This window comes from Calidris pugnax, unplaced genomic scaffold (assembly GCF_001431845.1).
Source record: "Calidris pugnax isolate Ruff unplaced genomic scaffold, ASM143184v1 scaffold134, whole genome shotgun sequence".
NCBI lineage: Eukaryota > Metazoa > Chordata > Aves > Charadriiformes > Scolopacidae > Calidris > Calidris pugnax.
In genome coordinates, this window is record NW_015090873.1 from 1,745,668 (window position 1) to 1,770,331 (window position 24,664).

General features: G+C 40.7%; 1 protein-coding gene across 1 annotated transcript in view; it reads left to right on the top strand.

Annotated features, from left to right (window-relative positions):
• Window positions 1-24,664, top strand: part of ADAMTS17 (ADAM metallopeptidase with thrombospondin type 1 motif 17) — a 190,859-nt gene that overhangs the window by 89,290 nt on the left and 76,905 nt on the right. The window contains exons 9-12 of the mRNA XM_014946094.1: window positions 5,664-5,804; window positions 7,225-7,375; window positions 21,946-22,047; window positions 23,941-24,086. Of these exons, the coding sequence (XP_014801580.1) occupies window positions 5,664-5,804; window positions 7,225-7,375; window positions 21,946-22,047; window positions 23,941-24,086 (540 nt within the window). The remainder of the gene's footprint in view (window positions 1-5,663; window positions 5,805-7,224; window positions 7,376-21,945; window positions 22,048-23,940; window positions 24,087-24,664) is intronic.

Here is a 24,664-nt window from a genome sequence, read left to right on the forward strand (position 1 = left end):
GACGTGCAGCTCCTGGTACTGCGTTGTAGCTCTCAACAACTCACTGTTGCCTCGCAGAAACAGAGCCTTTTAAAGAACTTCTGCAGACTGAGAGCCTCCTGTTATAAACACAGGTAGAGAAAACATGCTTCCCAGCAAAAAAAAAGATCAGCCAAGAATGTAAATACCTTAGTGGCCCCACTGAGCCTCCACTTGGAGTGAGAGATCACAGACTTCTGTCCCTTTCTGTATTTGGGACATTGCTGTAGCAAGGCCCTTTGCTCAATTCTTTGAGTCCATGTTGGTCTGCAGGGCAAGCGACCCCAAGGAGCTCTTCCTTTTTAACTTCTTGTCGAGCTTACATGTTGCAGCAGTTTGTGAGTTGGTTCTTCAGGAAAAGAAAGACTCTCCTTTGGATTCTCTGTAGAAGTGAGAGACAAACCACTGTCTTTGCTTCTTTCTTGGTAGCTGGACAGCCTTGCTGTTCCTTGGAGAAATGGTGACTTTGAGGTTAGTGCCAATTGTGTGGAACACAATCGATTGTGAGTTGTGCAGAAGTTTAATAAGCAGCTGGGGTGACAGCCAGGTCATCTTGGGTAGCCTTGCTAGTCCTAAGTGTCACTGGTTTCTAAAGTGAACTGGCGTTTGACCCACCCTCAACTGGACAAATGGAATGTTTGCAGACAAATGGAATGGTTTGGCTTCCATGGGGAAGCTACGGAGAAATGCTCACTAACAGCCAGCTGAAGGGCTTATTTGAAATAGAGGCTTTGTAGAAGGTCATGGTGTTTCCACTTCTGGGTGTGGTTTTTTTCAGACTTCATAATTTTTCCTTTCGCTTGCTACCTTCTTTCTGCCTTTTTCTGAAGAAAAGCCCTTCTTTTACTGTTCATGGTATTTTCTATCAAACTTGCCTTTTGCCCTCACTTCATCATCTCTCCCCACCAGCGGGGGAGTGCACCATGATAATCCTTGGGATTTCTCAAATGGTCTGTTACCAGCCACAGTCACAGCTGTTGAAAAAATTTAAAATGTCTCCTAAATTGGTTTCCCCCAGCCCTTGGCATTATCCTCAAACTCAGATTTGGGGCTTTTAATAGGAAACCTATTGAGAGTCGTAGTGATTCTGATGAAGATTTGTGTACATGACCTTAAGAACTAGGAGGTGCAACGCACAGTGCACTGAAGGCAGTAGGAGGCTTTCCACAGGCTTTGGTGCTCTTTGGCTCAGGCCGTTAAAGAATAACAGGAAACATTGGAAAATGCACCGAGGGTAAACAAAGCAGTTTAGTTACATTAACTGTCTAGAGGAGAAGCTCCACTAATGACTGAAACAAACAAAGCAAGTGCATTTATTTAGCATTGCTGTGAGAAAACAAATGGCTGTTAATTGTATTTAGCTAAAAAGGGTTACACAAGAAATTGGCCGGCTCAGGCCCAGAGTGTAATTCTGGCATCCTGACCCAGTTCTGATTGCTGCATAGAATCTGACAGAGAATAGTGTCCTGGAAAGGAGCACGGACTTCAGAGAGGCCAGGGCACTGAGAGACTGCATGCTCTTTTTTTATTCATAGCAATCCTGCTTTAAAGTCCCGTTCTACAAAAAAGCAGCATCAAAGAGATCTGTTGTTGCTGCCTCCCCGTGACTCCTGATAAAATTTGCCTTGCTGTGATTATGTTAACGGTCAGGACTCAAACTGGTCAGGCAGCTTGGTTCTGGACTCACTTATGATGAGTAACAATAAATATGCTGCAGGACTCCTTAGGTGACGCCTTCGTGTCTTTGACTGATAACTAATGCATTATTTATATTAGAAAAGAAGCTGGAGCGTGAAACCAGAGTCCCGTTGTGCTTACTCTGAATAAACATAGAATGAAAGGAGTTTAAGGGCTGACAGTCTAAGCTGTTCTTGCTTGCCTTTGTGCAATCTCATTGTCTTCAGGAGGAGAATGTGACGAACTGAAGGCTGAAATCTACCCTGTGCTTAGAATGGAGCTAGTGACTGTGGTAATAACAGCACAAAGGGAAATCAGGTCCTGCCTGTCTGTAATGGCTCTGCTGGCTTCGTGGTGTAAAAGATAACACACAGCATGTGTTTACTGCTCCTGATAAAATAGATAGTCATGACTCGGAGAGCACTGAGGACAGTGGGTTTGCAGGGTCATGTAGTGCCATTTTGACATTCCTGCTTCAAATCTAAGAGCCGTTCTTATCAGCTCTATTTTCCAAGTTCTGTTCATGTAAGAATAGAACTCCTTCCCATGGCAGAATATTTCAAGAGACTGATTATCTGCTTTTAATTCCATGTGAACTTCTGAATAGCAGGTAAGATTAGATGATCACAAAGAAAATGCAAAGTACTGAATCAGCGCTTGCACTGCTGTTCAGTACAAATGCTCTGTCTGATTTATTTCTGCTAAAAGGAAGGGGACTATTCATTAGTGAAAAGAATCAGCATGGCATTACATTTACTATGTGTTTAGGAAAAACTGATCCCTTTGATGTAGCTGGAGACCCTTGAACTTCAGAAAAGAATGTGTTAGCATGCTAGGGTATGCCTTAGTCCTGCAGGTCATTTAATCCTTTCCTCAAGTGGGTCATTGTAAGGTAAAGTAGATGCTGGGAAAAGTTCTGTACTGCCAATTAAAACAGGCTCCAAAGGTGTTGCTGGTTTCATTCTACCAGAAACTCATCACAGAGAGGCCAGTAGAGGTTGCCTGTGTACCTTGAGGCCAGATCCCAGGCTGATATACACTGGCATGGTTCTTTTGACTTCGCTTTATACCAATAGCTCAGGCCCAGTTCCTTTATGCTTATGACTTTTTAAAGTATTTCTGTTGAGAAATCAGGAATGATTCAGAAAGGTGTCGATTTCCACACGTGTAAGAATTGAATGTATTTCAGAAGAAGCCTTTAAATAGCTTTGAGATGTGAGTTCTGACTCAGTCTTTATAGAGAATACTTTCTGTCTGCCTCGGACACCTCTGCAAAACCAAAGCTGAGTAATGAATGTTAGCCTCCCCACTGCTCCTAGGCAGACATCTTTCATGATGTCAGGTTTAAAATAAAGTTAAGGAAAGGAATGTACTAATTGGTAACCAGTACCCTTGGTGTTTGCCAACAAAACATCCCACTTTCAAGAAATTTAACAAAGAATAAATGAAGTAAGTCAGAAAGCTAAGGCATTTCTTAATTAACAACTCTAGACCAAACACTAGTCTTTTGTGGAAGAAATAAAATCGGGGAGCCTAAAACACTTTGAAAGTCAGGAAGATGATTTGTTTTCACCCTTTTCAAGTGGAACAGCTGAGGTGCTGACCAGGAGGCCATTCAGGAAGCGACCGGAATGGCGGAGCTGCCAAGTCTCGTCCCACAGAAGCTCTGACAGAGCAGAAACCTGAAGGACTCAACTTTGAGTCTCAGCATAGTGGCAGTCACAAGGCAGGAAAGCTGAAAGAGACTGTGGAAACCCACCTCATTTCCATTAGAAAAGTTCAGAGGGATAACTGCATGCCCACAAGCCTTCTAAACTGGCATTTTTCAGCAAGCTTTCCTCTGGAAGATTTCCAGCAAGCTTACATACCTTGGCTTCGTGGCACTTAGCCCTTCCTTTCCTGACTTTTAGGAATACAAACTTTAGATGGGCTTATTTGCATTGGAGGGATACTGCTGGAACTTTCTTCCTAGCATGTGAAGAGTTTTCTCTGTGTGTAGAAACAACACGGGTAAAATATTTGGAGTGAAATCCAGGCTCCATTGAAGTCAATGGCAAAACTCCCATTCACTTCAGTGGAGCAGGAATTTCACCCTTTACTGTTTTGAAGTTAGAATTACTAATAGACTGTTAAATTATTCCTACGTGCATCAAACAAAATGGGCTTGATTTTAATGTTTCTGCTGTGTTCAAAACCCACAAATGTTTAAAAACAAGAATAACCAGGAATTTCTGAGTCGAAAAATTATGTTAAATGTAGTTTTGCTAGAAATAATAATGTCCCTGGAGATAAACCTAAAATAATAGACTCCACCATGTAATCTTCACTTTAAGCTAAAAATAGCATAGATGGTGGTTTAATCTAAGCCATCATTATCAAACTGTTGAAGCCGGTTTTGGTTCACTGCAACTAGAAATGTATGTCGTGTTTAGGCTTTGAACGGTTGAGTCCCAAAACTGGAGAGAAGCAAAGCCAAGAGCACAGTCAGAAAGCAAACAGGAGCCTCTGATTTGTAGAGAAATAGCATGGATTAAATTGTGCAACACCATATTTAAAAGGACTGCTCCTGGCTTGCTCAGTCCAGCCAGCTGGAGACCTAGTGAGTTCCTATTAATCGGTGTTTTCAGCCCCAAATTGGTGACTATTATTTTGCTAGAAAGTGATGGTGGCCATACAAGGCATCTTTTGTCTGAAAGCCATTTTCCATTTCACATTGGACTAGAAGGAATAATGTTAACCTTTCAAAATATTATTATTCTGTATGATTAAAAAATGGTTTTAATGATCATTTCAAAGTAGGATGGGAAGCTTAACTCAGGCAGCATGTTACGATGGGCTGAGTGTAGGACTGACAGCCAGGACTTCTGATGCTTCACTGATTTAACAGGTGAACTTGGTCATACCAGTTATCCCATCTTTGCCACCGTGAAGGCTCTTCCCAAGGGCTTAAGCTTCAGCAGCAGAGTGTCACCTTCCTAGAGTGGCAGCAGAGATTTATTCTGAACAGTGAGTTACTGTAGCAGCCCAATGATAGAGATTCTACTAATGACAGAAGGGTCCTGAGTGGGAAGTTGGGTGGAGGTTAAAGTAATACTTTTCTATTTCTGAATACTTTTTGAAATCCTCACTGAATGTGTTTGAATTCCTCTCTGTATGTTTATACTACACAATCTGCTGCTTGTTTAGATGGTTTGTTTTGCTGAGTAGGTCATGTTCTGTTCTGGCTGAGACTGGCATGGGACAGTCTTGGTGCTTCTTTGGACAGTACTTGCAGAAATGAAGGCTTGATTCTGCCTCAGGCTCCTATCTGAGCATTGCTGGTAGAGAGTCAGGTTGGAAGGGCCACTGAAGCTCATCTGGGCCAACCCACGGCTCAAAGAAGGATCAGCTTCAAAGTTAGATGAGACAGAGTTTGTACAGTACCACAAATTTAGACAGATGTTTTTCCTAAATGTAGAGTTTTTCCAAATTCATATTGACACAACAACAAAATGGGCCCATCTCTAGTATTAATTTGTTGACCATTCTCTCAGTATGATTATTGGGACCATATCCATTAAATTTGGGGAAGCAATCCAAAATTTTCAGTAAACACTAGCTGTGATACTCTAGCAGATATCCTTCAGCAGTGCTACATCACTTCTCCAGGTTCACTTCTCAGGAACCCTCAAATAGTTACATTTCCTGGCAGGAAGGTTGATAAGAAGCACATTCAAAAGTTTCAAACACAGAAACACAAAAACATTTGTGAAATTAAGAAAATGGATAAATAAAAGGATTAAAGGAACATATAAATTATTCATGAAGCAGGTATCCAGGGCAGTAGGTGAATGATTCTGTGTTGTATGTGCAGCCTGTTTTCAACTTGTTAATTGCGGAGACTGTCACTACTAAGTCCAATGGGAAATGAGAAACTCAAATCATAAGTTGACAGATTTTTTTTGTCTTGTTTTGTTTTAATCAAACAGCATGGGAATGAGCCATGATGACGATCATCAACCCTGTGCAGGGAGGTCTCATATTATGTCTGGAGAATGGGTGAAAGGCAGGAACCCAAGTGACCTTTCCTGGTCTTCGTGCAGCCGAGACGACCTTGAAAACTTCCTAAAGTAAGGATTGTGCTGATTATCAAAAATCCTATCAAACAAGAATCCAGTGTGTTATTTGAAAGTCAAAGTCTAAGCAATTTTCCTTAAAAAAAAAAAAAGGGGTATGCTTGTGTCATTAGGGTGTACAAGTTTCAGTATGTCTCCATTATAGTAACCCCTTTAAAACTAAGGTTTGCAGAGAGGTAGAAGAATTATGTGCAATTGTCAATATACTTAATAGCTTCTTAAAAACAATCCCAGATCACCTTCATTTTACAAAACATACCCTTCATGTTTGCAATGACAAAAATCTGTGTTTAGATGGCCTGAAAAAATCTCCACTGCCAGCTTTATGCTGTGGCTTTTACTGTCATTCTTGTTATTAAATAACTTTTATTTTATGGAAACTACTTTGCCTGGAGGTAATTCTGTTGTGTTTTTTCACTCCTCAGTGGGTGTTGGTCTTACACAGTTCACTATAAACTTCTTTCCCACTGCATCCATATTTCAGTACATCATATTCAGCAGTTCAGGAAGGATTTCTGTCCTGCTGCTTGTTAACTCTCATGTACTATGGCAAGCACTAGAATTGTCCAAACTCTGGAATTGTGGTCTTAAACCTACAGTGCAGCCCTCTGACAAAAAGCATTTGGCACAGTAGCCAGAGCTTTTGTTGCTAGAAATGGGTTCAGCATGAAAGATTTCCCACTCTGGGGGTCAGAAGTGGGAGAGAAAGGAAAATAATGAAAGAAATTGGGATATTTACTGTTACTTTAAAGGGGTGAAGTTGAAAAAGTAGTTGCATCTGAGCTCACTCTGGTCCCTGATAGGGGGAAGATGACAGTGATATTCCAGTTTGTAAAAGATTGTTGTGGAAGCAAAGGAAAAAAATCTTTATGTTTGTAATGGCTAAGAAAAGAAGTCAAGGGCTTAAAATTCATCTAAGGGGATTCAGGTGAGACATGATAGAAGACTTTCTAGCTGTCGTTGTCAGGCTCATGAAGCTTTGGATGAGATGTTCTGAGGGCAGAACTGAGTCTCTATTGGATTTTTAGGAGTAGTTTAGACGAATGTTTAACGCAGAATGCCATGAATATAGCCAATTCTGCCTTGAGGCCTGTTGAGGGCAGAACTGAGCCTCCATCAGATTTTTAGTAGTTTAGATGAATGTTTAACCCAGAATGATATGAATATAGCCAATTCTGCCTTGAGGCCTGGGGCTGGGGATGAGTTCCCATGGACCTTTGTATCCATAGCTTTCAATGATTTAGAAGGCTTCCAGATACGCACTGGGAAAAGTCATCACTGTTTCACAAGAGGTCATCAGATTCCCTGTTAAAGACAGGACAACAGCTTCTCTACAGCCGTGTGGAACACAGCAGAACACTCCAGTTCAAAGGTGCTTTCCCTTAAAGGCATATTTCATTCTCACACTCCACAGGTCCAAGGTCAGCACCTGTTTGCTGGTAACAGACCCCCGAAGCCAATACGCGGTGCGGCTCCCTCACAAGCTGCCTGGAATGCACTACAGTGCTGATGAACAGTGCCAGATCCTTTTTGGGACCAATGCTACATTCTGTAAGAATATGGAGGTAAGAGCTCGTGGGGGGTACCTGGAAACAAGGTGGGAAGTGGAAATAAAGCTGTCAAGCACTGGCAAAGAAAAGGAGCCTGTGCTCTTTTTGCTCAGAACTACTTAATGGGATTTTCAGCATGTTCAGTAATATTGATACAAAACCAGTAGTCAAACTCCCTCCGTGCTGACAGCACATTTGTATGCAGTCCTCCTTTCCCCACACTGGTCTTATTAATCTCCTAGAGCAGACCCAGAAAAACTTGTGTTTGTACTTGGTCTTAATTTACGGACAGTTCCCTTTTTACACTGTTTTGCTGACGTACTCAGTAGAGATTGTTTTGCTGGCAGTTCAGCTGAGGTCAAAGTCTCCTCTCATGAGTGCTTGCCGGCTTCCAGAGTCAGCTTAGGCAACTGGCTGAGTTTTTTTAGTAAACCTTACCTTCAGACCATTACAATGTTCTTAGGATCTGACTCTTAACTCTGTACCAAGGAAATATTAATGACCGCTTGTTTGATAAGGCCAGTTAGAGATTTGTGCAGAATTAGGTCCCTTCCTATATGTTTTCTAAGCAACATGATGTTTAGTCAGGATTTGAGTGCAACATTGTTGGTTGGCAAAATGGAAACACTGATTTTTGGTGTCTCTAGGAGTAGATCATATTTGAGATGAGGCTGTCTGACTTGTCCTCTGGAATTTAGACAGCTACACTTTTCCTAAGGTCTTGCACGTAGTTAGATGTCTTCATCCTGACCAAAGCTTGTCTGCATCCCACTGTAGATAGGGACTGGAGAAATACTACTTCCAGTGTGGCCTCAGAAGTATTCAGAAGAAAGTCATGAAGCACTGTGTCCTGTCACCAGCACCAGCTGGCAGCATTCTGCTCTGTATAGACAGGCATGAAGCAGGCAGGTTTCTTGCTGTCATTAACTAGCCATTTGGGTTTTTTTGAGGTCTCGTATTCCCATTGTGAACAATCTTGGGATTTTAAATCAGTGTTAACAAAGAAAATAATAATAGGTGATAACGGGGTATCTAAGTGCCAAATTACTAAAACTCTTGAACACATGCAAGTCCTGGGAACGTGCTCTTTGTTTCACATTTGCTGTTTTATTTATTTTGGATTTGGAAACTAGCTAATATAAAACAATAAGAAAAGAATCTGGGTAGGTTGTATTTTCCAGCTCCATCAAGAAAATGCAGACCACCAAGACTACTGTACTGGAAGCAAAGTGTTAGAATATAGGTCTGTAAAGAAAACCCCAGATCTACCCAGGATGACTCAAGTTCTCCCACTTGCGTGGGTGTCACCCAGCTCGACTGGTGTTGGAATAGACATTTGCTATTTCCCGTTGCGATTAAAAAAACATTCTGTTTCTGGATAGTCCAGTGTCTAATGAGAATGTCAGCCTATTGGTAGGTGGTCAGCCTTTCTCAGGCAGAAAGTGCATGTCCAGTCTGGAATTGCTTCAGGGACAAGTTCCTTGCCAGAATAACAAGCCAAGAAGCAGTGTTCTTCTCTGTAAGATACAGACAGCAGGTGTTCGTGTCTCTCAAGATTTTTCACCAATCTTAATATTTGACATCTTTACAACACAATGAAAACTGTGCTCTTTCCCTTCCTCGCTCCCAAAGAAAAGCATATTTTGTAAGGACTTTAGTACTTTCTCATGAAAAGCCTTGTAGAACTTCAGCAGATTAAAACCAATTTGAAATCATTTATTAGAAATATTTTTCTGTTCTGTTCTCTTACATGCATTAAGAGTTAGTATTCACACTGTGAAGCTTTGGATCAATTATATCACATGCCCTTAATTTAAGTAAATATTTGCATCCTGTTATGCAATTTGAAACAGTGTTTGAAGGCTATGGAAGGAAATTCTTTACAGGAAATGACCAGCTTTAATTTTTAAGCTTTCAAAGTTTTTGTTCTTTTCACCTTTGTGTTTCTCATGCTTCATCTGCAGAATACTTGTATCGTAAGTCTCAAAGCTGTCTACAAAAATATGAACCAAAAAAAAATTGGCCCTAGTCATTGGCATTAGCTGTAGAAATTATTGGCAAATATAGCTGTCTCCTCTTTTAGCCAATGGTAATGTGGTATTTTTAATTCAATAAAGTATTAAAAAAATCCAAATGTAAAAGTAATAAACATTTGACAGTAAATATTTGCTACAAAAAGGAAATAAACTTCAGGAAATGAGCCTGCTCAATCTTTTTATGATTACATATGTCTACTGTCTATTTTCTTATTGAATAAAAGAGTTAAATTATAACATTTCATTGGAGATAGTTGAGCTACATAATTATATTGGGCAAACTAGAGGACCTATATTCAAAAATGCCACATAATCTGATTGTAGAGTGAATTTCAGAGATTAGATGAATCCAAAATGTCGACATTTTTGAGAAACTGCAGAAACTTTCTGTGCGGTGAGCTCTTTCCCTTAAAGGCATCAAGTCTCAAATTTTTGAAGGAATGTAATCTCCTTTGCCTTCAGAGAGTCGGGTGCCTGAGTGCTTGGTGGTATTTGGACCTCAGACACTGGTCAAACTAGATAGTTAATCCATGGGTATTCAACCTTTTCTGGATATTCCAGATTGGACCTCCAAAATTATGCTTAGTTGTTCATTTTTAATGATAACTCAGATGCCCAAGTGTGAAATAGTAACCCTCAGAACGGGAAGTTTCCCAAACCAGGTATATTGCAGCTATTCTGCTTCAAATTTGCAGAACAAAAATTGAAACATAATGAGGTACACTCAGCTTTACATAGACTATACCTCTTGACATTCTTTTTAACTTGCTTGGACATTGCATCTATGTTTTAATATACTAAAATTTTAAAAAATGAACTAATTAACAGCATGAGTATATGATAATTAGCTTAATCATAGCCTGTTGTTGTAATCTATGACCTGCAAGATTTGTAATTTAGGGTCTGGTTCTGTAACACCCATGTGAGGCAAGATTTACTGGTGCGAGTCACCTTTTTAAGGAGCTGTGGAATTAGGCTTTTGAGCTGGATGCTGGTTAAGCAGAGATTAATAAATTTCTATTTATTTAAAAATCACCGTTTCTATCATGATATCATATGAATAATAGATGGAGAGATTACCTGCCAGCTCCTTGAGGGAATGCAAGTCCATTTTGGTGTGTGCTCCGCTCATAGTTTTATTGGTTTGAGATACATGCAGGTGGCTGGTTTTGGATTAACTTTAAGCTGAGTATTAGATGGGTGAGTCCTTGCTCATCCTCAGGAAAGTAAATACTTTCATGTCTCTGTGGAAGAATTAGTTTTGATCTGAGGAACTGAACAAGAAAATAGAAGTTGGGCAGTTTGGTTGGGCAAGCGTGGTGGTTTCATGTGACAATGAATATCTCAAGACCCTTCAGTAGTTCCCCCTTCATATCTAAGTTAGAGAGTTTTCTCTGGTAATATGTAAAAGGATTGAAGGTGCTTTCACACGGTGCTTTCTGTTAATCTTCATTGCAAATGTTGCTGTTGTCTGATCAATGAGAACCCTTATCTAGCAGGACATCTTTATTCTGAGGGAGATAAGTCGCTTTTAGCAGAAACTAAATAGGTGGTGGTGTCATGCTCAAACTCTGAGCAAAATCATGATGTGAGTTGTGGAAAAAACTAAACAGCATTGCAGCTTTGGCACTGCATTGGGCATTATCGGCGTACCCCAAACACAGAGACCTTTGGGGCTTCTGGTTGCAAAGTGTCGATGTGAGTCGGGGGCTAACATGGTGAGTTGTGCAAATTACTGGAGATTGAACCTGCCTGACCTCTCTTCTTCAGCTCCACACTACTCTATGAATCGAGTATTGTGAATTCCTTTGACCCCTACGTGAGAGGAAGCAGAAAGACTCAATCCCACTCAAGCGATGAAGGCTTCTGCAGAGAGCAGGCTTTAACTCTTTCCTGTCCCCTTTACGTGAGAGGAAAAGCACAGGTGGTTTCTGCTGAATTGCTTGCAGAGCAGAGATGGTGTTTCTCCACCAGAACTGCCTAAAAACGCATTGTTCATAACCTCACATGAAAATGAGCTGTGTGTTTAATCAGAACACTGGCTTTATTTTTCAGACTGGCATGCCTACTAACAGCGGCTTTTGCGCTGAAATTATATTTATGGAAAAAAATGTGATTTCTATCTCTTGTATCCAGTGTTTGGCTTTATGTTTTATATGCCTTTTGGCTTATTTATTATTAACACATTTTTGCGGGTTTTTACATAACCATTATCTTTCAGTATTGTTTTGAGTCAAAACTGTGCTTAGGCTAAAATGGCATGTGGAAGGAGATTAGCATTGCTACAAAGAGAGTTTTTTGCGAAAAAGGGACACTGTCAACTCAGATGTAACTGAGAATGTGAATTTTTACATGACACTGTTTTTAGAAAAATGAAAACAGCTAGAATTGGCTCTACTGTTTATTCTTCAGTTCAAATTGCTTTTTAACAAATATAGTTATTATCCATTATCTATGAGCCACGGAGCAGCAGCACAGAACAGGAGAGAGAAGTTGATTGTAAGCCAAAGGAGACCAACTATACTTCTGGGCTAAAATAGAAAAGGAGAGGAACCAAAAAACAAAGTAAAGGAAGAGCAACAATTGTAATAATGAAATGGATTTAACGTATCCCTTCAGTGTTTATATTTGTCAGTGTGGTGGTGAATGTAATTAAGCAATTGTGGGTGTCTCTGTGGTCTTGATCTTGCAAAGAGGCTGGCGGAGTGGACTCTTGGACTCCACGGATGGGAATCAATGGGCCTCTGTCTGTTTTTCCTTTGCAGTCATTTGCAAGATCCAGACGATGATAGTAAGCCCTATTATTTAGTAATGTATAGAATATTTACAAGAACATGGTAATTACGTTGGGAGCTGATTTATACTGAAAATAATAGGTTGCATTGTCATTTTCTGCACAACCAGGGACTTTGTCTGCATAATTTTCCATTACACACGTTAGCTTCTTTGTAAATATAATAATAATAGCAATAAATCTGGAAAAGGATGGGTTTGGTTTTCTTGACTCTTGCAGGACAGAAGCCTGGCAATTCTAAAACAAAATGAGAAGATTTTCTCTTTTAGAAGTAAAGGTAACAATTTACTTAATTGCCATACTATATTTTATAGTTTTCCTAATGTAGGTTGTTAAAATTCAGACTATTTTCACGTTGCCTGTTTCATATGAAACTGAAGTGTCCTATTTCACTGCTGCTGTATGTTGCAAAAAGACCTTTTTCTCTTTATTTTCAGTGGAAATACTTTTTGTTTAAGAGAGAGAAAGAAAGAGAGAGAAGCAGAGTTCCTGCCTGGGCAGCACAGCCCAGTTTACAATTATTGGAATGCTTCAGAAATTTTTGTACGTGTTTCAGTTTGGAAGATGGTCAAAACACATTCTGGTGCAGTGGTTTAAAGAAAAATAAAAAGAGAGAGGGGAACCAAAATAAAATTACGAAAATACAATGTGGAAATTTAAGAATATAAAAATAATAAACTCTTAAAAATAATACAGAGTGCCTCTTAAGAATCAAGCACTTGAACTTGGAAATCCTATATTTCTTATTGAGACACAAGGGGAGGGAGAACGAATTAGTGTAGCCTTGTGATGTGGCATCTACAGCTGAAGTTTGAACTTAACAAAATTAGCCAAAATGCAATTGAGTATCAGCCCAAAAATAGTGTATAACAAGCTTGAAGGGCATTCAGACCTCTCCCATTGGCCTTCTGGGAACTTCCCATCTGCAAAACACTTCAAGAGAAAACTCCCATAATCTTCACGACCACATCTGAACAGTGTGTATACTTATATGTATAAATATGTATATTTATTTTACTGCCCCTTCCTTCTCTTTTCCCATGGCCAAGAAACACAATCTGTGATTTCATTCTTTTAATTCCACTCCCCCCCAGCCTTTTTTTTTTAATGAGCAACACTGCCTGTTGTTTAAAAGATCAATACTTTTGTTATCCTGCAATCAGGTGTTAAGGCTTGAGGAGTTCACTGGAAGTTACTGAGTCAACATTACTCTCGCTGCAGACAGTAAGAGATGGATGTTGCAAAGCACAAAGTCAGATTTTCAGGCTCTAAGTTGCAAACACGATACTAGGTGGAAGTCATCAGGTTGATTATGAAACTTGCCTGAAGCTCTTGCCCTTCCTTCATCATGGGCAAATGTCTTCTCCTGAGGTAGATGATAGCAGAATACTGTGAACTCAGGAGCCTTTTCTTGGTGGGGTACGTGTAGTATGAACCTCAGAGCAGCACTTAACACATGGTGTGTACAATACTGTGCTCATACAGCCTCTCTGGTTGTGACACAGGTGATTAGCTGCAGCTCTTTTGAGGATACTGAGGTAGAAATTGGTAGTAAGTCAGAGTACGAAATTTCTAACATTTAATTCAAAGGAGTGACTCTGTTCCAGTGCCTTATACCACATCTTTACTTCTTCCAGGTTTCACCACATCAAGATAATTCCATGATTTCTTCAGCTGCTGTAAAATGTACGGTGGAATTCTCTCATTTAAGTCACTGAAAATTGGGCTCAGCAAAGCTGAAGAGCACATAGAGCAAGAAAGAATTCTGTGTTGGTAGGAAGGTGGATAAAGCTTGTCTTTTTCTACCTGGATTTCTATGTGTCTATGAATCATAGACCCACAGGAGGTAGTTTTGTGAATGCCCTAAAGGCACTGAAAAGATTAGTATTTAGCGTAGGCTGCTTTGCCATAAAATTAGTTTGTGGTCTCATTAATTATTATCTTTCCAATCTCTTTCTTCTGACTATTACTTTAATTCCAGGTATTTGAAAAGACTAAATAGAACTGGTGCTGTGCAATGAAATACTTTAGACAGTGAAGAAGACATTCAGTTTGCCTTGAGAGCACCAGAAATTGCTAAAACTAGAGACAATGATTTTCTGTTTCATTGTTTGCTTCTCAATGTACAGTTAAAACAGAGTATTTCTACTCACTTGTGCCTTTTCTGGCAGCCTGGGAGTCTTCCCCTGCTCTTCCTGCAGGATCCATTCTGCTTTATTGAGCTCCTTGTGACCAGCTTCATTACTAGCCCCTCATATTTGCATTTCTGTGCAGTGTCCCTGCCATTGCTGCTTTGGTTAGTCTTTCTTTCATCATGATGCACATTCAGGAGGTTCAATCATGGCCTAAATTTTCAAATGATGTAATGGATTTGAATGTGTCCAGTTTTTAGCATCTGATTTTGAGTGTCTGGGAAGCTGCCTGGTTTTCCAGAAGCCCTGAGCTTCTACCAGCTTTGAAAGGTCCTCCTTGAAGTCAGGCATCTCAAACCAATATTCACTTCTCAAAATACTGGTTTCTTGTATCATCCCCAGATTGAACAATTTCCAGATACTGCATTGCACATTTCCAGTATAAAAATAATTCCAGTTTAACTTCCCCACAGGAAAGGGTGAAGAGCTTGCAGTAGGCCAAACCCTTCTCAAAAGAAGAATGTTTATGTTTCTCTGTCTCTTATATCTATCCCGCAGAGCCACCACTGGTTTCTTGTATCTTCCTCAGATTGAACAGTTTCCAGATACTGCAATGCACATTTCCAGTATAAAAATAATTCCAGTTTAACTTCCCCACAGGAAAGGGTGAAGAGCTTGCAGTAGGCCAAACCCTTCTCAAAAGAAGAATGTTTATGTTTCTCTGTCTCTTATATCTATCCCGCAGAGCCATTCATAGAGCCCAAGGAGCAGTTTTACTATGAGAGGTGATGGCACATTTGGCAAAAGATCCCTGCTGCATCTGCTCTGGAGAGGTCAGGGCTCATCTTCCTGTCTGGAAGTGTGTTTTAGGCAGCTCTTGAATGGTCTGGTTTTCCTTTTGCTAACATTGTCAAAACATGGGAACTCTGGATTTTTCTAATCCTTCAGCTTTCGTCTGCTGTGAGAAAGGTTGTTTGACTGAAGATTATAACCAGTTAATTTCTTTCAGACCTTAGACATCCAAATCTGTCTGTGGTGAGCCATGTGTCATGGTAAGTTAGTGTTTTGGAAACTGACAGAAATTTTGTCTTTCTCCCTGAAAGACAAAGGGGAAACATTCTTATGTTTTAACTGTAGATCCCAAAAGCTCTTGGTATCACTCCGTATATATATAAGGGTACATTTTCTATAGGATCCATGTGTTGGTGGTGATGCATACCAAGCCATCTTGCTCAGAGACCCATACCCAGTGTGACCCAGTGTTTGCTGGGTTCGGTTTGTTTTGTTTTCTCTGATACAGAACATTAACAAATCTCGGAAATGACTGTGGTGAATTTTTTGTACTGTTCTACGAGGAAAAGAGTAGCACCGGAAAGTGGTTAACTCTCAAGGACCATTTCCTTAAGAGTTCTTTAACTGTCAAGGGCCATTTCCTCAAGAGTTAAAACAGTCTTGATGATTTTATACACTTGTGTCTGATGTCGGTGACTTTCCACTCACACAAATTTTGATGAAGAGGCCATTCATTGAGTTAATAAAGTGGAAAAAATAAAGTGGAATGAACTCTAAATTTGTTTGTTGGCTCCAAGCGGGCAGGTTAGTGGTCCATCCAAAAAGCCATCCTTAAAAACCCCAAAAAGCCATACAGTCCATCCATATGTTCTGAAGAAACAAGGTGATCACCAGGTAGTGAAAGTAGGGAAATGTTTTTAAGAAATCTTTTCTAGTTGCATCTAAGAAGATTATATGGTTGGTTTTTTATAATGCTGTTTGTCCAACAATAAAGAGATTCATTCTATTTTGTCATTAATGGATAAAATTACACATTATGAATTTGTGGGATTGTTCCCCAGTTTTGTTAAAATGAGAAGTTAGTGGATATTGGCCATTGCCTGAATATTCTAGGATAGTCTTTGTGATTCTTTACCAAGCCTTCCCTTAACTTTTGGATGTGGTCTGTCATTTGGACAGATGGACACTTCCACTACTGGACCTACCACTTGTTCCTTGGAGTGTCAGCTCTAGAGAAAGGTCAGGAGCTGGCACTGGTACGTGTACCTAGGCTTCACAGTTACCTTCTCTGGGGCAGCACATGGCTCCTTTGCAAAAGTGCCTTCCAAGGTAACAGGATTCTGATTTTGAGCACTTTTCATCTAGTTTTCAACAATGAGAAGCTCCATCTAATAGCAATTGCAAACAATAGTTATTGCCTCCCTTGTGATCTATTGTAGATTGTCGGTTGTTTATGCACCCAAAATGAAAGACAGCAGCAGTGTAGAAATTGGGGGTGTTGTTTTTCTCACCTTTTTTGTACAAATAATTCTTCCTCAGAAGCATACGGTGAGACTTCAAGAACATGTGCATAGTGTTTTGAACAGGAAAGCATGTATAAATTGTGTGTTTATTGTACTTAATAGGTGTTAATAAGGATTATGTTTATAAGCATGTTTGCTCTCACAGTTAGCTATATGCCAAGCCAAAACCTTGGCAAAAGGAAAGAGATGTGATACTTCATTGAAAGCCCAGCCTATTCATAAGCATGCCTGCGTGTTATGTGGTGTCTTCCTCCTCTTCCTTAAGGGTATTTACTCTAAGTCCTTCTTCATAACCCCCTCATTTTGACAGCAAAATTGGTTTCATGGTGGTTTAATTCTGCTGCTAGAAATAAGAGGTTCCTCTTTCCAGTGGGCAAAAGGCAGCAGGAACAAATTCATTCTCAGAAGAAATAGGTGTTTCCTTTTTGCATGAATCCGAGGTGAGGGAGCAAATGTGTAGGGAAAGAACTAACTTCCCTGATTTTTTTGCATGAATCTGAGGTGAGGCAGTAAATGTGTAGGGAAAGAACTAACTTCCCTGATGGGAAGGACATCTTTATTCATTCTCTTTATGCTTTGGAGTTTTGGAAGCTCCACCATGTAAGTAGTAATCTGAGGCTTTGAGATGGAGCAGTATTGGGAGCCCTTCTTGCTGAGACCATATGAGGTCACTGGGCAGAATCATGCTGATTTTAGTAACGTCGGTGATGCAATAGCTAACCCAGAAACTAGCAGACTCCAGACTTACTGCCTGTGGGCAAAGAGCTGGCTGAATTAATTTTGGCTTCTTCTCATTTCCAGCTGCACCCCTGAGTTAAAGAACCTAAAATAGATCACTTCCCTAGAGCCGCGTGTGAGTGGTCGTGGGGGATGGAGTTACACGTAAGGTAAACACCGTCTTCAGAAACAGTGTGTGTTGTGACAAAGTATGAAAAGCTGTGAAAGGTGGGAAGGCCCGCGGCCAGACATGTTCCTGGGAGTATCCCAGGGGTTGTTTCTGGTTTTTACCCTGAGGTTCAGCCAGAGCAGGCAGCGTGAGCCTGTGGCTGTGACACTGAGCAGAGGACTCCGCAGCTCTCAGCAGCACTTTTGCTCGTTTCCCAGCAGACTTTCAGCAAGATATTTAATCCCTTTCTGTTCCTCATCTTCCCACCTGTAACAGAGGGATAAAGCTTCCTTTCTCTCCGGGCTCCCGGGAGTCTGTTTCGATTGCAAGTTCTTTGAGGAGGAGAAAACACCTGGCACAGTAAGGCCCCTTTCTCCAATAGATGCCATTGTAATACCTGTAATTGGAAGCGCTGTTCACCTGCCGAGCAGATCTCTCCCAGCTTCAGAGTTTCCGGCCTGTGACCCCTCTCAGGACTGGTTTCTAACAGATGTGCAGACAAGTTTCCCTATCTTCCAGGAGTTTTAGAGAGTCTAAAATTTTCACCTCTATAAAAATTCTGGTTTTATTTCAATTTTTTAATTTTGCTTTCTGTCTGTTTACATTCCTTAAGTTTTCAGTTGAACAAGCATTACAATTAAAAAAAAAAAAGAAAATTTGATTTTTTATTGAAATACTACTTTTCAAAAACCATCTCATTTTATTTTGCTCTTGGATATATTTCAAGCTAGGAGCTGATCCAAATATGACCTTTCCCCATGGACAGTTTCAACAAATCAGTATTTCTCCAGTGAAAAATATCTATCGTTGGAAAATCCTAACCGGCAATTTTTGACTGCTGTAGGGAGGACTTTGCAGGCAGAGACCTGCCTTCTAAAAGCTGGTTGCTGAATTTGCAATTAGCAGCAATACAGCTCTTTTGATGGCTTCTTCTATATCAGCGTAAGCTCTGAACTGCCACTCATATACAAGCAACTTCCTTTCAAGTCCTGCCATTTCTCACTTTGATATTTCCCCACAAAGCTGGCTATTTAACTATTAAAAAGTCAGTCACTGCGACTGGTTAACTATAGGGCTGCTTAATAGGGATTTTTGTTTGGGTTTCTGTTGTAGCTGAGGAGGATATATGATCTCTTTTGAAATGAGCTATTAACATGATAAAACATCTTGGGAACATACAATACTAAAGCTGATGGTTTAATCTTTGCTGGGGTATCTGAATGCTGCATTAAATAAAGGGGACTGCACTAACGAGTGTTGGAGCTTTGTAGTGGTATGGCACTAGAACACAGAGCTGAAGCACAGTTACCAGATTTTTCTGTAACTGTTTCCTGAAATATGCTTTGCATTTAGTGTTCGGAATCAAACACAGGGATACTATAAAAATCCTATGTTTTCCATACCTCAGAGATGGGAAATTTCAGAAAGGCTGGTGTTGCTAAGAGAGATTTTTCCTTTATTTATCTCCCTATAAATATACGTGTGTGTGCATGTGTGTGTACATGTATATATATTCCCAAATATATACATATATATACACATACACATGTGTATGTGACTGTTTCCACCCGCTGGCTCAGTTCTGTGGTTCTGCTGGTACGGCCACACCGGTATGAGGTTGTCTGTGCCCATCGCTTCCCCCAGGCCACGGCTCTTACCTGGGCCTATTAGCTGGGTTTAGCACCTTCCAAGTTCTTGTGGGCTATGGAGGAATTCTGGTTGGCAACCAATTTTTACAAAAAGCTGCTTCATTTCTAGGATTTTCTGTTTCCTTCCGTCTTCCACCCAGTTTTACATCAAAGATGGGAATTTAACCCTGGCTAATGTACATGCAGCGTACAATTGAGGGACTTGACGCTGAAGCTTAACAAATACTGGCCTTGCAAAATGCATAGATATTTAGCAAGGGTGCTCATATGTGTCTAAAACAACTTCTTTAGGGATGTAGTGAATTCCGTTACATCTTCAGCCAGGATGTCTTGCTGACAGAAAGCAGAAGCGGAGGGTTTCCTTCTGGAACCACAGGCCAAAATTTCTCTCTGGGTCATTCAAGAGATCAGGATGAAAGGTTTCCCATCACAATCTGCTCTGAAGCTTTGTGGTTATGTGTAAGAGAGGGGCTGAAGCCTAGAAAAGTGAAAATACATGCCATCTCCACCCTTCATCTCTCAACCTCCCTTTGTTTTATGTATCAGTGTTCCCCAACCTTACAGTTTGAAAGGAGGCATTCACAAGATCACTGTCCACAATCATCAAGGAGAAGAGACAGTCCGTATTGTCAATTAATTCCTGACCTTGGCTTAATAACATTTATAAGTCATTAATACAATTATTTGTAATGGCAATTGTAACGTAACTGTTAAGAGTTTAGCAAGTCTATCATGTTCAAAGACTGTATTTAATTGTGGCCTGTAGCTACATGTAGTGTGTCCTGCCACTGTGGCTAGAACCTCTTACGATACCTTCTTCTTAGGTCTGTGACATGCTTTTAACATAGCTTAACTGGTTTTGAATCATTCCTTTTAATCATTCCTATGTGTAGTCTTAACGTGAAGAATCATCACCTTTAGATCCCAGAGAGTTAAACCAGATGCAAAGGTGCTGTAAGAATGAGGAAAAAAAGCATCCTCTTAAAACAAGCATTTTGGGGAGAAGCTTTTTCAGTTTAAATGGTTTATTGCCCAGATTAGTGTTCTTTCTGTGACACCTGTGGACGGTTAATTGATTTACTTTTTGATTTTAGTCCTCTCCAGGGAAGACAGGGTTTTGAGAATCTGGGAGTTGTAGTGCGGAACAATTGATTTCTCAGTAAGCTTTGAAATCTCTGGCTTGTCAGTTCTTCTTGCCTGAGTATACCTATCTGTGAAACAGTATTTGATGTCCTTATGGCTAATTGGTGCTTAAGTGCTTTCAGACCTGTGGGTAAGCCACTAATTAGTCACAGTCATTTAGTCAAAATTACTAAAGTCTGATATTTTCCCATATGCTCTATTAGTTCGGGGAAAAATGTCTTGAAAATTCATTGATTTAGGCTTCCCTGGTGTATTTGCTGTTGTTTGTTTGTTTGACAATGACTTTCTGTGTTGTGGTTGATACAGATGTTGCTGAATTACTCCGTCTGCTTCTAGTTTTTGTGAGTGTTCTTCTGGTTTAAATAGTGCAAAATCCTCTTTCCAGAAAGAAATGTAGAAATAAAACAGGATGCAGATACTGCTGCGATAACTATTTTGTTTCAGTATGTTCTACATCATCACTCTTGGTATTGGGATTTATCTCGTCTGCACCCTCTGCCGTACAGATCTAATTTATATAGACATACCAACATGCATGTACACAAAACACACATGCACCCACAGTCTCTTACATTACATTGTGAAAGAACCATAAGGTTGAAGTGTGTTGACTCAACTATTTAATGAGGTGCAATAAATCTTGACAAGACCAGCTGGCACTAGAGTCAGGCTTCTCATCTTTTTACCATTACATTGAAATGTGAACAATAGTGGAAAGAAATGTAGCTCTTCTTTTTCTTTTCTTTTTTTTTTTTTTTTGGTACTCAAATCTGTAGCACTGTATTGAAATCATCCACTTTCATGGAATGCAAAGCACGGTGGATGCTGTGGAAAATGTTAACGATGTAAAGGCCCCTTTTCCTGGTTCTTTTTTCTCAAATTCTGAAAACGTTATTGATCTGACAGATCACGCAAGTGTGGTCAGCATTAATATCCCTGCAACACACTTGGGCTGAGCAGAGCAGCAACGTTGAGTAACGATACACAGAATGTGTTTCAAGGCTGGTAGCGAGATGTGCTGTTCCTCTTGCTGCTCTTGCCCTCACATCTCACTTTTCACCTTCTCTAGCACACTGGTCTCTAGCAGTTACTTCTCACCACCAAACCTTTATTGACTTTGCCCCTGCCTGTCACCAAGCTTCTCCTCTGCTGCTTGGCACACCATAAAATCCTTTCCTCTTTCTCATTCCACCTTAAGATCTTCTTCTCCCAGGGGGCATTGCTGGCTGATTACAGCTACCACCAGGTCCAGCAGGGCTGACTGTGTTACTTGAGTATCTTTTCAAAAAATAGAAGTAATTAAGCAGTTTGGACATCTAAGCCTGTGGCATGGTTCCAAAGCATCTTTTTTTAATGGACCTGTTTTATTGTTGTGAAAAGAAATCTGTTTAAATAATACACTTCTTTTTTTGGGTAGGTTTTGTTCCTGACAGTGGTATCCATCAATCTCTTTTATGTTTCTAACCCCACCACTTAATACCAATCTATCCTTAAAAAATAATTGCTCCCAAGCCAACTAGATGCCTCTGGATTCACTTGAGAAAGACTGCCTGAGCTTTGCAGTGTATCCCATAATGATAGATGACATCTCCAAAAGTAATAACTGCACCTCATTGCTTTGTGATTACAGCATTTGATGTGTGCTGGGCTCTGGTGCCTGGTGGAAGGAGATACATCCTGTAAAACAAAGTTGGACCCCCCTCTGGATGGCACTGAATGTGGCGCAGACAAGGTAATCAAAATGCTCAGTAGCAATCACTTTGTTTTTTCCAACATTGTCTGTGGAATAATGTTTCCAAGATGTTCAGTATTTACCATAAACCCATATTTCATACTGATTCTGTTACAGATACTGCTCAATTAACAGCTGGATTGGGTTAAGTCTTTCTGATTTTATGTTACGTGTAGTTCAGTAGCCTCTGGAGACCTCAGTAGTCAAGTTCTTGTGGTCAAAGGCTGCAGGAAAACCCCATGCTTTGCTCTGCACAGCCCGAGTCCCCTGGGAGTCATGTTAGATAGAGCTCACTCCTGTCGCTTCTGTTCGTTGCTGCCAGTGGTGTTTCATAAGTGAGGTGTTTTTCAGTGTAAACTAAGGTGGTAGTTACCTTGGCTATATTTGAAGTAGAAAGCATGGAGAGCATTTGGGCTGACATTTGGGGAGTGAAGAAAGATGGGGAAAGAAAAAGAGGCTACTTTAAAACTTGCTCAGAATGTGTTGAGCTCAAATTCAGTGATGTTCAGTTATTTTTAAAGTCTCATTTGCTGTACTGTATCTATATACTTAGATGATTAAGACATATATGTGCTTTCCAGAGTCCAAATTGATGTAGAAAATTGTTACAAGAAACAGAAAACGTACTCTCAGATTAGTGGATCTCCCTCCAGTGAAAATCACCATTCCAGTGGGAGTTACTGGGGCTCAGCTGCTGCCTCCCAGCTGCCCTGCTGTGCTGACAGAAGGTGTCTTTAGTGAACGTGTTTAACCTCTGATGGACTGTGATAGATGGGGATGTGGTTTGTAAATGTACGTGGGTCCTAAGTGTGGCTGGTAACTTCCTAGGCTTTTAAGGAACTTGTCTGGTTTGGTAACTGCCAGCCCCTACTTACTGGTTTTGGATTCTAATATTTTTTGTTTGTATAGTTGGGGAGGTAAAAAAGGGTAAAATTAAAAAGTTTAGAGACCACCAAAGGTTAGAGACAACTTCTTTGCTTGCAAATAAAGATAAACCATGACAAGAAAAGCTGGGTCCTGGAAAGCATGACAAAGAAACTGAGACAAAAGATTTTTAGAAATATGTTTTCTAAGTACAGGAGTACGTAAGGCTGCTTAGCAGTGCTTACTGTATCGGATACTGGACAGAGCAGGAGAACACGCCAAGTTTGCTGCTTGGTCAGGAGCCAGTGCAACCTAATAGAATCAAAGGTTGTTTGGGGCTTTGGCCAAGTTAGGTCCAAAATACCTCAATTATTTTGTACATACTGGGAATACTGCTGATTAAGACATTGCTTTGGGCTGTAATACCTTGGACTCGATTTCTGTGAAGAGTGTGGCTTTAAGTCTTTAACTGCAGAAGTCCTGGTGATTCTTTCGTAAGGCTGCTTAGCAGTGCTTACTGTATCGGATACTGGACAGAGCAGGAGAACACGCCAAGTTTGCTGCTTGGTCAGGAGCCAGTGCAACCTAATAGAATCAAAGGTTGTTTGGGGCTTTGGCCAAGTTAGGTCCAAAATACCTCAATTATTTTGTACATACTGGGAATACTGCTGATTAAGACATTGCTTTGGGCTGTAATACCTTGGACTCGATTTCTGTGAAGAGTGTGGCTTTAAGTCTTAGCGCTTAGATAATTATCTGCTTTATAAAGCAAGAGGCTGAATTCTGTGACTGTTTTTTTTAATGACAGAACTCCCTTCAGGGGTTCATTGAGGGTGACACTTAAATTTCTGTGTCTCACCTTCTCCCTTTCTTTTCTTCCCACCTCCTTCTCGCTGAAGCCTTGAATGTCTAGAGACCTAAACTTGGGCTGGTTGTAATCACTCAGAAATTCGTTTAAGCCCACCTGTGAAAGAACGTTTGCAAGATCAGGGCTTCTTTCCAGCCTGTGCTAACACAATTGCATTTCAGTGGTGCCGAGCTGGGGAGTGTGTCAGTAAAACTCCCATCCCTGAGCACGTTGATGGAGACTGGAGCATGTGGAGCCAGTGGAGCATGTGCAGCCGGACCTGCGGCACGGGAGTGCGATTCCGGCAGCGGAAATGCGACAATCCCCCGTAAGTCTTCACATCATGCTGGTTTCTTTTCACATGTAGCACCTAGACTTGCTGCAAGAGTGCAGGGAAGAAACGGGCAGCAGAGCTGTGCGGAGGACACAAGAGTCACTGCAGTGGATGAGGAGGGGTAGATCTGGTTCTACAGACCAAACTGAGCCAATGTGTCTTAGGGCTTGGTTTTGCAGCCAGTGCTGGCTCTGGGCTTGGGAAGCAATAGAGTGGCAGACAGTGGTCATAGTGTCATAGGTGCAGGGAAGAAACGGGCAGCAGAGCTGTGCGGAGGACACAAGAGTCACTGCAGTGGATGAGGAGGGGTAGATCTGGTTCTACAGACCAAACTGAGCCAATGTGTCTTAGGGCTTGGTTTTGCAGCCAGTGCTGGCTCTGGGCTTGGGAAGCAATAGAGTGGCAGACAGTGGTCATAGTGTCATAGAGCTGTGTTGGTGAAGCACCTTGAGATATTCTGTGCATCGGGGTGGGCTCCATATGGAAAGGAAGTTTTCCCACACACACAGTGCAGTGGGTGCTGTTTAGCTCCTGCACAATGACAACAAATAAACCTGTGCTCTCTACTTCGG